We start from the raw sequence: 13,112 nt of genomic DNA, 5'->3' as shown, positions 1-13,112 counted from the left end.
GCCACCAAATTGCTGCTGTTCATTGGTCACTGAAGGATTTGTGAGCCATAATTCTGTATCCTTGGAACGGTACCAGTGGACAGGTATCCCTCTTTCCCTTTGTCCCAGTTGGGAAACTGGAGCTTCAAGGGCCAGGTTGCTTGTCCAAGGCCATGCAGCTAATCGTGGGGGTCAGGACTTCAAACCAAAACTCAAGCTCATCTCCAACCCTATACATGAATGCCCATATGCCATCTCCTTCGTACTCCCACTCACACAGAAACTCCTGTTTCTCTAGGGAGAACTTTTCAAGCAGGTAGTGGAACATGGTTTCCTTTTCCTTCTCTGATTGCTGATGATGAATATTTGGCAGATTTCTTTTTCTTTTAAGATTTTATTTATTTGTTTCAGCAAGCAAGCATGAGCGGGAGGAGAGGGAGAGGGAGCTAGGCACACCCCCTTGTCCCCCCTTCCCTCTTGAGCACCAAGTCTGACATGGGGCTGGATTCCAAGACCCTGAGATTGAGACCCAAGCTGAAATCAAGAGTCAGATGTTTAACTGACTGAGCCACCCGGGTGCCACTTGGCAGATTTCTTAAAACCACTTTATTCCAATGTAGTCACATACCACACAGTTTGCCCATTTAAAGTGTGTAATTTCATGGTGTTCAGTATATTCTCCTCTGTATGCAGCCATCATCCCCATCAGCGGGAGGACCCCCTCATCACCTCAGTAAGAAACTCTGTCTTTAGCCATCACACCTCTCCGCTTTCCAGCCCTTAGGAACCACTGATTTGCTCTGTCTCTAGAGATGTCCCAGTTCTGGACTTCCCTACGAAGGAGATCATAGGAGATTAGGGGATTCATGTGAATGAGTAGGTGGCCTGTTGTGACTGGCTTCTTGCACCTAGCTTGATGTTTTCCAGGTGCCTCCCTGTTGTGACATGTTGTCCCTGTGGATGTAGCATTATCATTCCTTTCTGTGGCCTTTCTGTTCCGCAGCATGGACATACCACATTTGGTTCGTCCATTTGCCTGTCGACAGACAGCGGGGTTGGTTCCATCTTTGGTTCATTGCTCCTGTTTGTGCTGGTGTGCGAGTTTCTGTGTGGACATATTTCCTCTTGGGCGTCTACCTAGGAGCGGAATTGCTGGGTTAATCGACTCCATGTTAATGAACTGTGTGTTTAATCATCTGAGGACCTGCTAGACCGTATCCCAGAGCAGCTGGACCATTTTGCCCCTCACTGGCCATCTGTGAGGACAGAGTCCTTCTTGTCCCTGCTGACGCCTGCAGGTGGCCAGCGTTTTGATCCTAGCCACCTCGTGGATGTGAGATGCTGTCTCAGAGCTTTGCTTTGTTCTCTGCTTTTTTTCTGACTCTTGTTCATTTCTCTGGTGATTGGGGGCAAGCCACCCATGGCGAAGGGGCTGCTTTTCTCTGGACCATTCTGTGGGTGCTTTTCACATCAGCCCTGTCCGCTGCTTCCCTCTGCCCCGTCAACCTGGAAGACCCTTGACATCTGTGGCATATTTAAAGTTGGTTTCTATTCCCCTTCCCTCTGGCCACAGGCCCATTCTAACCCTGCTGCTCCAGTACTTTGCCCAAGGGCTCAGCCCACTGGTTTCACCAATGGGCAGATTTATGGAGGTTGAGTGTGTTCAGAGTTAAGGAGTAGTTGACCCTGAGGCTGGTAATGAGGCCTGGGGGACCTTGATTGGACCTGGGTGGGGAAGACCTGTCTGAGTTGCTTATGGGGCTTTGGATTCAGACGTTTCTACCATTTGTTGACATGCGTCTTGGGGCTAGGCGCTTACTCTCCAGGAGCCCTAGATTTCCTCTGCATAAAATGGGGATACAGAGTCCACCAGAACACACCCTTGTGAGTTGTGAGTCTTGAGGCTTGTTGTAGGCAGGTGCCTAATGGGTGATGAGCAGATCAGGGATCTCCGTGTTATTTCCAGGTAGTGTCACAGGGGCCTGGTGAGCGATATTACAATGTGCAAAACCTGGATGTGGGATTTGGGATTGTATGGAAACATGCCTCATTAATCAGGCCTCTAGTCCTTTGTTTGAAATTTGATAAAAGAGAGTTTTAGAATGATAAGAGGAAGCACTAACTCCATTAGCAGTTAAAAGGTGGGGGAGGGTACTCAAGCCCCCAGAGTAGCCTAGGAAGTTATATACCAATATTCCCCAAATGCTGCTCACATTTTAAGGGGCCTCCTCTTCGCCTTGCCAAAGCCCATCTGTAGACACCAGGCTAGGAAGCCAGGGCCTAAATAACCTCAGAGCCACTCCCCCCGCCTTCCCCCTCAACCCCTGCTTCCAGCCCAAGTGTTCAGTTCAAGTTCAGGTTCAGGCCAGCCTCTTTTTGGCTCTGCCGTTTCAGTTCGCTAGGCTGGGAAGTGGCTGGAGAACAGAGGCGATGCTGTCTGCCTCCTGGGGTTCTGGGAGGAGCATCTGAGATGCGCAGAAGTGCTTTGTCAACTGTGAATAGCTTCATCAATCATTTTTGTAACAGCTTTGCTTTAAGAAGAGGTGCAGGGCTGAAAATCAGAATGCTTTATGGATCCGTGGGTTCCTGGAAAGTTGCAAGCAAATCAGGTTGTTGAAAATCTAATCTCTGCAGCATCCAGTGATGGCACCATTCAGAGGAGCCCAACAGTGAACCCTTGACAGCAGGGAATGTTCTGTCACCAAGCAGAATGTTCCTCTATTAAAATGCAGATTTTCACACAGCAAATCTCCTCAAGCCTGCAGCAAAACTGGAAATTCTGAGGGGGTCCCCAGGACTTCCCTGGTCGATTCTGATGAGGTCCTTAAGGGAAGTGTGGAGATAGGGCCCATCTCTCTGCAGAGTGGGTAAGAGGCAGGCTGTACCAGAAGAGGCTGGAATTTGAACAAACTCTGGCTTCATCACATGTTTCTTTTGTGACCCCAGGCAAATTACCGAGTGGCCCTGAACCTCAGTTTTCTAATCTGTAAAATGGGAACCATGATGGTAGCTCATTCACAGAGTTGTGAGAATCCATGAAACAGTGTGTCAGACTCCATGGCACAGTGAGATTGATTTTTGGTTTGGTTTTGTTTTTAAACTGGCTCTTTATTTTTAAAAAATATTTATTTATTTTAAGGAGAAAGAACACACGTGCATGCATCTGCACACTAGCCGGGGGCAGGGGTTGCAGAGGGAGAGGGAGAGAGAGTATCTCAAGCAGATACCCTGCTGAGCACGGAGCCTGATGCGGGGCTCAATCCCACCAACCTGAGCCGAAATCAAGAGTCAGATGCTCAACCGACTGAGCCACCCAGGTGCTCTCGAAATGGCTTTTTGAATGGTAGCCACTGGCGTTTCGTTACTGATGTCTTTGTTAGTCGTTACTACGTTGAGGGAGACACAGGGAGACCAGCCTTCTGCGGGCTGGGACCTGAGCATCTGACCCTGGCTGACTATTCCTGAGCCCTCTTGGTCTCAGCTGTCTACTCAGGGTGGCCTGGGTTTCTCAGTAACATGTGACGTGCTCTGCAAGCTCTGTGAGATCCTGCCCCTCCTGGTCCTTCCGCCCAGAACACCCTCACTTTCCTCTTCTCCAAGACCTCCTCCTGGATTCCACATTTCCCAGGAAGGTCCTCAACTGACTCCCAGACACTGGCCACAGCTCTGAGCTCCCCTTTCCACAGATTTGCCCGCCACGGTGCTGCCCACGCACTGTCACAGTGCTCTCTCTTCTGTGGCTCCCTGGAATGTGAGGTTTGTGAGAGCAAAGGCATTGTCTCCCTGGATCACCATTTTATCCACAGAGCCAGACATGGTAACAGCCCCCTCAGTGATAGCTGTTAAGTGAATGAATGAATGGTTTGAGAAAATCCTGATGGATGGGAAAGATAAGGCCAGAACTGTCCCTCAGCAAACCTCTAGATCTGAGCCGGCATCCCTCCCAGCTCCCACCTCCCCGAGAGCCCCTCTGCCCAGTTGAAGCCGTAAAGAGGCAGATTACAACAACTCACTGTTGACCCGAAGACCTCCCACTGCCCAGAATTAATGATAATTAACAATTTATCTCTTCATTAAGAGGCCAGAGACTGTGATTCCAGTCAGAACCCAAATTCCAGTCATGACAACTGTTTACTGAGCGCCTCCCACATGGGTCATTACTGCAGGGTTGCTGTGTTGGCCTTTATCCCATTTTACAGATGCAGAAGCTGAGGCTAAGGTCACTCTCTTGTAAATGGTGAAGCCAACATTCTAGCTCATTCCTCTGGCTCCATGGCTCTCAGTACCCGCTGAGTGCTCCCGCTACTGGCTGCAGGGCCGAGAGATGCTTTTATTTTTCCCCAGGAGAGAGAAGAACAATCAGAAAATGATAATGTCAGGGGGACTCATTATGATAAAGTATTGGGCTCTGCGACATTCCAGGGGAAGGTCCCCGAGGACTGGGGCACCATCTGGGGAGGCTGTTGGGGCACGGATGCAGGGCAGTGTGAAGCCTGAGCTGCATGCTCTCTCTTTTGGTCTATTTGCGTATTTTAGTATATGTGCTGCCGAAGCGAGCACTATCTGCGAAATTTAAACCACAAAAGCAGTATAACCTCATAAATAGACAGATGAAGGAAAGGCCTCATCCTGCTTTCTTCTTTTGCTTTCCTCTAGAGGTAACCAGAGTTGAGAGCTTGAAATGTGTTTCCCAGACTTTCTGTGCACATACAGACACATGCCGGTCACGTGGTGACGGTGGAGGTAGGGAGGGTGCGTGCCAATTTCCGTGGTGTAAATGCTCCCACCGTGGCTGATTTCAGGGTACCCACATGAGGTCACAGAAGCAGTTGGTGGGCAGACACAGGCGCTAGCCACTATTCCGTAGCATTTCTCCTGTGCAGGTACAGCAGAGGCCCATTTCCCTCAAGAACATCGATGATAGTGAAATAGAAAATAATGAGGAAGTGGTAAGTGTTCAGTATTTATTACCCTCAAAATAGCATTTCTGGAATTGTAAGTTTATATAATTAAATTTCTAATAACAGCTCGTTCATAAAATTCTGGAAGATTCCAGAGTCTGCGCTCATTAGCCAGTGCAAGCCAGCTCCAGCACACCACTCATTTCGTTTTTCCATAAAATATTAACATTAGACCTTTTTTTTTCCCCTTTAATTTGCTTTTTACTTAAAAGACTCTTCAGGCACCATTCGTTTGTTCAGCCACGATTCTGTTCCATGCCATGGGCTGTGTGGTGGGTCCAGGGATCATGAATGGGATAGCTATGTGCTTTGTGCTCATTCACTTATGGTCCAGTGAGGGAGACCGTCGATGGCCAAGCTTACAGATAAACACTGTCAATGTCAAAATTTCACTGTTCAATTGGGTCTGTGAAAGGAAGTGACAGGTGATGTCATAGAGATAATGCTATTGGGAGGGTGGCGTGTGGCAGGCAGGAAATGGCAGGGAGAGCCTGCTTTAGGTTCAGGTCAGGAAAAGCTTCTTCAGGGGAGGTGACAGTAACTGAGACCCAAAAGATAAGAAGGGACCAGTCATGCAAAAGTCAGTGGGGAAAAGGTACAAAAGGGTAGGTTCACTAGGACGCCATATCTGTGAACTGTACAACCTGCAAGACTATTCTGTAAATTTTTTCTAGAAAACTCCTCATGTGGTAAAAATGGGAAGGCTCCCCACCAGCCTCACGATGGTGGTTAACCTTGGAGAGAGGGGGTAAAATCAGAAGCAGAGATGGTCTTCAACTATGGTGAAGTGTTTTCTTGAGGCGAGCGAGGTGGGGGATAGATACAGCTGGAGGTCATTCTTGTTGGCGGCCACATTATAATTTCTGAATGTGTGAAAAACTTCGTGATTGTGAATTTTTTTTAAAGATTGTTTATTTATTTACTTGACAGACAGAGATCACAAGTAGGCAGAGAGGCAGGCAGAGAGAGAGGAGGAAGCAGGCTCCCCGCTGAGCAGAGAGCCAAATGCGGGGATCGATCCCAGGACTCTGGGATCATGACCTGAGCCGAAGGCAGAGGCTTTAACCCACTGAGCCACTCAGGCGCCCCCGTTATGCGCCTACACAATTTTTTAAGAGTGGGACAGAGAGGTCGTAGGCAGTGAACCCTCCTGGTGAAAAAGCTCACTGTCAGGGCCTGTGGCTGCCGCAAGTGAAGGGGAGGATGGAGACACCCATCGGGGAGGTAGGGGAGACATGGGCCTTGGAGGCTGTGACCCCAGGTGCAGATTTTATTGTAAGCACTGCAGATGACCCTGGGTGAGTGACATCCATAAAGATGATAGTGGCTGCTCCGAGGAGAACTGGTGGGGCATCCAGAGCCCTATCAGGGGAGGGAAGTTAGGGTTTCCTGTGCTCATCTGGAAGAGAGCTAATGGCTCAGACTGGCATGGAAGCAGGACACGGTGGAACTGGAGGGGAAGTTTTGACATGCGATGGCAGGACTTGCTGAGGGATTGGATGGGGGCTTTGAGAGAGCAAGGGATGATGGGTAACTTGTTTTTGTTTTTAACAGCCTTTTCAAGACACAATTCACATACTGTACAGTTCGCCCATAAGAAGTATACCATTCACTGGTTTTTGATAGTAGGGATGGCTTTTTTGAAACCTGAGTGTGTGGTGGTTTCAGATACGTGATGAGGCAAGTAGGAGAGGACTGGGCTTGGGGGTGGGTCTGGGGGAGTGGGTACCTTTGGGGAGGTAAGTTTGAGGTGCCCCTGAGACAGCCAAGGAAAGGAAGTCACGTGGGAAGTCAGATAGTCACAGCTGGGGCTTGAGGATTATGAGTAATGAACAAGTTGAGAGTCTGGAAATGAATGGGAATATCCAGAGGAACAGCGTCGGTAAAGAAGGTGTGTGTGGAAGGGGCAAAGGAGCTTTTAGTCCAATGCACTGAGAGTTCATGCTTTGACCAGCCCCCACCCTTTTTTCCCCAAATATTACAGTGAGAGCCCCCCCCACCAAAAAAGATAAACCCTCCCACCAAACCAAATCTCCAAAACTAATGAAGACAGTCTTAAAAAGACAGCCTCTGAATATCAATGACAAATGAATTCACTCTAAAATGAAAATTATATTCTGAAAGTGAATTTAAAATAACTATTTAGGATCTGTATCAGGAATTGACTTGACTGTGAGTAATAATGGTAGCTCGATCTAAATAGGAGTTAAATTTTCTGTTATGAATATAGTCTAGGCCTGGTGTTATGGCTCTGCTCCACTAAGCACTCAGGGAACCAAGCTTGACTCCAGCTCAGAGTGTATCCTCAGAGCATAAGTTAGTTGCTAGAACTCCAGCCATTACGTCTGCATTCCAGGCAGTAGCATGGTGGAAAGGCATGTATCAGCTGTCTTACAAAGAAGTTTTTGGGAAACTGACACTTGACCCTTCCACCTACATCCTATTGGCCAGAATTTAGCTAGCAGAGAAACCAAGAAACATATCCTGGTTTTGTTTTGTTTTGTTTAAGCTTATTTATTTATTTAGTGATCTCTACACCTAACGTGGGGCTCTAACCCATGACCCCAAGATCAAGAGTCATATGCTCCCCCGATAGAGCCAGTCAGGTGTCCCAAAATGTATTGTGTTATTACAAATAACCAGGTGCCCAATTCTAATCCAGGGGTTCTATTACTGTGGACAAAGGAGATAATAGATAATGAAGGATAATTAGCAGCCTCAGCCCTATGATCCTTGAAGAAATAAAGGAAGGACAGTACACATTTAAAAGAACAAAACAGTGGATTTTTGTTTGTTTGTTTGAATTTCAAATGTCTGCTCTTAGAAAGGTATCATTAAGAGAATGAATAAACAAGCCTTTGATTAGGAGAAAGTATTCATATATCCTATGTCTCATGATGGACTGGATCCAAAAAATATTTTTAAAGAACTCTCAAAACTCAATAATAAAGAAAAAAACAACCAGTTTTTAAATGAGCAAAGATTCCAATAGACTCTACCCCAGAGAAGATACATAGCTGACAAGTAATGCATGAAAAGATGCTCAAAATCATTAATCATCAGAGAAATAAAATTAAAGCCACAGAGATATTGCTTCATGCCTATCAGAATGGCTAAATTAAAAAGACTGTCCATACCAAGTGTTGGCAAAGATGTGGACCAGCTGGTGGGTCCATACACTGTTGTATGGGAATGTAAAATGTTGCAGCCACTTTGGGAAAACAGTTTAACAGTTTCTTAAGTTGTACATATACTTACCATGGGACCCAGCCATTCCATTTCAAGGTATTTGCCAGCAGAGATGTGTGTGTCTACAGAAAGACTTATAACTGGATTCTCTTACCAGATTTAATTGTAATAGCCAGAAACGAGACAGAACCCAAATACCTATCAAGAAGTAGATTAAAAAAAAAAAAAATTATGGCACACCCAAGCAGTGGAATACTACTTCCCAGTACAAAGGAATGAAGTCTGGTACACACATCAGTATGGACAGATCTCAAGATAATTGTGCTGAGAACATGGCTTCTATTTGATTTCATTTATATAAAATCCTAGAAAGTGCAAAGTAATTTATGGTGACAAGAAGCTCACTGGTTTCCTGTGGACTGGGGATAGGAGGGATGGAGGGAGATAGGAGGGGAAGATTCTGGAGCACAAGGAAATTTGGGGGTGATGGGTATGTTTGTTTTCTTGATTGTGGCAATGGGTGTACACAGTTGTCAAAGTTTATCAAATGGTACATTATATGTCAATTACAGTTCAGTAAAGCTGTTAAGAGAGGGAAACAGAAGGAACATGATTTTGTGAAACAGAGGTAGAATGAAGAAAAGATAGATATGAAGATTCTGGGAATGAAAATATTCATTGCATTAAAAGTGCTCATTTAAAAAGAAAGGAAAAAGAAAAGAAGAACGTTAATAAGGGGATGAATTCTCCACTGGACACAGTCAAAGAGAGAATTAGTGAATCGGAAGAGAGTTCTGAGGATTATTTTCAGAGCACTGCCTGGAAAAGGGGAGAAAGAAAAATAGAAAAAGCTAGTCAAAAGACACGGGGAATAGTCCCAAATATGTTTAATAGAAATTCTACACAAAGAGAAAATGACTAAAAAGCTGTACTCAAAAACTAAGAGTTTCTCAGAATTTTCCAGAATGGAAGAAGAGATATGTGTTCACCAAGTAATATGCATGTTGAGTAATAAGAATTTTAAAGGAGTAAATCCTCCACTAAATAAAAAATTGCACTAAATAAAAAATGAAGGGAAAACCTTAAATTTCACCCTTGACAGCCTTTCCACAATAGAACAACGGTAGTTTCCTGAACAGCCTATAGCAGCCTTTTGGGCAATCTTCCAGGGGCTGAAAGGCAATTAAACAGTCTGCCTAGAACTCCATACCCAGCTGAACTCTGATTCAAGAGTGATGAGGAAATCAGGACATTTTACAGAAGAGAAGGGACCAGCCCATCCCTGTCGCTCTTGACCAGCTTGAGGCTGGGGAGAGGAGGAAGCCCCTGTCACGTGTGCTCAGACATCCAGTGCTGGGGGAACCTAGAGGGAAAGAAGAAGGGCTGGATCTAACTTTCATCATTTCAGTATGGGGCTCCTGGAAGTGCTGCTTGTCTGCCATGTTTCTGGTCTTCCGTTAGGACAGGAAAAGGAGATGGGATTCCTGGCCCCCACTCGGTTTTCAGTCCTGCAGCAGTAGAAGCATTGTACAGGAGGGCAAGTGGAAGGGAGGGAGACCCTGGCTTGGGGAGGAGCCCAGGGACACGAGAGCCACTCAAGAGTGGCGCCTTCTAGACTCTCTCTCTGTCTTCCAGATTGTGGACAAGAATAACCGCTACAAGTCTATAGATGGGTCAGACGAGACTAAAGCCAACTGGATGAGGTGAGTCCTGCTTTCTGCTGATTTCCCAGGAGTCTTTCCCAAACTCCAGAAAGGAAGCCAAGGGAGTGTGCTGGGGCTTATGAGGTCTCCAGCAGTGGAGGCCCCTGAAGGCCCCGGGACTGCTGTTTGCAGGGTTTGGGATGTATGTAGCTCTGGGAGGACCCTTTTGCTTCCCCAGCCTTCCATCAGGGCGCTCTGGAGGAAGCCTGTGGGTTACAGATGGACCCCTAACGTCTGCACATTCATCCTTGTGTCTGGAGCGCCCAGGGCCCCCAGCTCTGAGCAGCATTCCCACCAAGGAGGGGGCATCCCTCCCCTGAGACGCTGACCCCCTCACAGGGCCGTCTCCTGCTGTGGGGGTGCAGGACTCATCCCAGTGCAGCTGCCAGCACTTGTTGAAGTGGCCCCGTGGAAAAGGAGGCTTCTGGCACCGTCTAGCTTAGTTGTCTATGGTACTCACTGCCTAGGCATGAGTACTTTCAAGAGTGGTTCTACTGTGTTGTCGTGTTTGGGACAGAAGTTTGCGCCAGAAGGATTCTTCCTGGCCGGCGAGAGAGAGCAGGAGACTGGCCCAGGGCTGCTCAGGGGTGGCGGGACTGAGCCTGGAACTGAGGTCTCCGCCCACAGCCCTCCTGTTGGGTCTGCGCTGCTGGCTGGGGCAGGGGTTGCCAGGTTCCCGCCCAGAAGGGTTTGTGCGCTCTGTGGGAGGTCAGACTTGCACTGGCACCCCCCTGGTGCCTCTCTCTAGGCCCCAGGAGCTGTGACAGGGAGTTTGGAGCTGGGTTGGGAGGGGAGGGCCTGGCGTGGCCGGACCAGGGCCACCACAGATTGGGCCTTCTGTGGGCGTTTGCGCGGTTCTGTCACTCTTGGCGGCTGGGGGATGTGAGAGAGGTTGTGCCCGGAGGGAGGGCCGTCAGGAGCTTCCTGAGAGGGAGTGTGCTGTATTTCAACTCTGCCACCTTCCCAGCAAACAAGGAGAAGTTGGTTGGAGGTGAGGAGGCTATGATGAGGTCTGCTGTCTCCTTCCCCAAGCCTTCCTGCCCACCTGTGCTCCCCACCTGAGAGCTGCGGCTGGGGAGCATGGGGAGGGTGGGGAGGGAGAGAGGGGCTGTGGTTTACACTCTCCAGAGCACGCTAGGATTTGTCCTCTTCTTGGGGGGCGGCTGTTCTCACTGCCACTTAACAGGGGCAGAAACAGAGGTGCCCAAGGACAGGCGGACCTTTCCCTCCAGCGCCCTTTCACATCATCTGAAGAGCTCGTGCCCTGCAGGGGGCTCCAAGGAGGCCATGGTCACACTCCTAACCACCTTCTCCTTGACCACTGGGTGCCAGTCATCCTGGCCCTTGGAAGCCCCACCCATTTGCAGAGCTGACCATGGAACGGGGCGCCCTTGATGGCCCTCGCCAGCCTGGCCCTCCCAGGCCTCCCCGACTCCCTCCTTCCACCGTGAAACCATTTTCTGTACCGCACTTGTTGAATGGAGGCACGGACAGTGTGCTGCCAGGGCCCAGAGGACAGAGCAGGGGGCCTTTGAGCTGGACCCTCCCAGGGACCGGGTTGCATTTGAGGGCACTGTGACCAGCCACACAGAAATGGAAACCAGACTGGTGGCCTGGGCATCTTCCCTGTGGCTCCCGCCTGGCTCTAGGTGAGCAAAGGAGAGGGTGACTAAGTGCAGCCTGGCTTCAGGGCCTTTTTGCACCGGAAGCTTGGCCGGCCGAGCTGATTCCGTGCCATGCTTCCACCCATCTCTGATCTTTCACTCTGGGGACAGGCTTGACCACAACCCCCAGGAAAGACATCATCTGAACTAGCTGGACGATCCTCTGACATCCCAGAGATTCTGACTTTATCGGGCCAAGGATGAGCCCTCGGTACTGGTGTTTCTAAAGCTCGCCATAGCGAGGCTGACGCGCTACTCGTGTTGAGAGCCCCTGCCCTATCCTGCTCTTCCTGCCACAGTGGTACAGCCAAGGCCCAGAGCAGGACAAGGTCATATGCAAGGTCATACGGTCAGGGGCATAACCGGAACCTGAACCCAGCTCTGGACTTCTGGGCCTGCGTTCTTTCTGCTTGTGCACAGGGCCCAGGCGAAAGCAGGACCTCCTGGGCTCTGTGTGGGGTGGGTTCTGCTCCTGCAGCCTTGCTGGCACGGAGTCTGGCCTCTCAGTCAGCCCCGATCTGATGCAAGGTGGCGCCAGTTGGGGCCCCTCTCTTTGAACAGTCAAGGAGTAGGGGTGGTTGGGAGTGTGGTTTGTTGCCACGGAGATGTCCCTCTGGTGGTAATTGGAGGGGAAAAGCCAGTTCCATCCTGGGAACCTGCCTTTCCCCTTAATGTACAACTTCCTTTTGTGCTTATTCACTCCACTGTGCAGACATCCTCTCTTGTACCGTGACAACTTCGGGTCTTGTGCATGATTGAATGGAGTTGATGAGTTTTTTCAAAAAATTAAGTGGCGGGCCGGGAAGAGAATGGGCATCGACATAATGATTGTTGACCTTATGGCCTCCCTATGCTGGGGGCTCTGCGTTCATGATTTCAGTGGTCTGAAACCAGGGGACTCTTTTGCTTTGAGACATGCTGGGTGGTCACGAGTCTTCGGGAGAATGCTACTGGTTTCTATCAGGGAGAAGCCAAGGATGCTGAGAAACGTCCCAAATGGCCCAAGATGCCCGTTCCCACTCACAGAGAAGTTTCTAGCCCCAAATGCCAATAGTGGAGAGACTGAAAACCTCCCCCAGGAATTCCTCCTGGCAGCCCTAGAAGCTGATCCTAGAACTACCATCCTCATTTAAGAGTGGGAGGCTGGTTTGCACAGGAGACTCTGCATCTAGCTCCAGGTCATCTGAATGAGGGTGCGGGCCCCTGTCACCATCTTGGCCTGGTAACAAAGCCCCAGCCTTCCCTTCTCCTGAGCTACGGTGCTCTGAGTAGGTGGGGTGGGGAGGTGAGGGTGGAAGGATCTTTGCGTCCCCCGCCTCTCGCCTCGGTTGTGGGAGTGGCAGGGGAGGGACTCAGGCTCGGGATTCCTCTCTTGGGTGGTTTCAAGGTCTCAGTCAGTCAAACGGCCCCTGGCTCCTCTGTGCAGTTGGAAGCCAGGGTCACTCCTGGCCTGCATCAGAGTGGAAATGCTGTCCCAGTGGGCACTCACGGGCTGCTCACGTTCTCCCCCGGAGCTGCCAAAAGGCCACAGTGACCCACCCCCAGAGAGTGGCTGCTAGCCAGCACCAAGGTCGGAGGGGAGTGTCCATACCCTCAGAGTTAGGGACCTGCAGGGC

General features: G+C 49.4%; 1 protein-coding gene across 7 annotated transcripts in view; it reads left to right on the top strand.

Annotated features, from left to right (window-relative positions):
• The window catches only part of PRDM11 (PR/SET domain 11), an 83,925-nt gene that overhangs the window by 44,256 nt on the left and 26,557 nt on the right, over positions 1-13,112 (top strand). For all 7 annotated transcript variants that reach the window (XM_045065982.1, XM_045065981.1, XM_045065985.1 and 4 more), the window contains one exon: positions 9,765-9,832. In XM_045065982.1, coding sequence (XP_044921917.1) covers positions 9,765-9,832 — 68 coding nt within the window. The remainder of the gene's footprint in view (positions 1-9,764; positions 9,833-13,112) is intronic.

This window comes from Mustela putorius, unplaced genomic scaffold (assembly GCF_011764305.1).
Source record: "Mustela putorius furo isolate JIRA1106 unplaced genomic scaffold, ASM1176430v1.1 tig00003859_pilon_pilon_pilon, whole genome shotgun sequence".
NCBI lineage: Eukaryota > Metazoa > Chordata > Mammalia > Carnivora > Mustelidae > Mustela > Mustela putorius.
The sequence above is the reverse complement of the archived record's forward strand: the minus strand, read 5'-3'. Positions and strand labels throughout refer to the sequence as shown.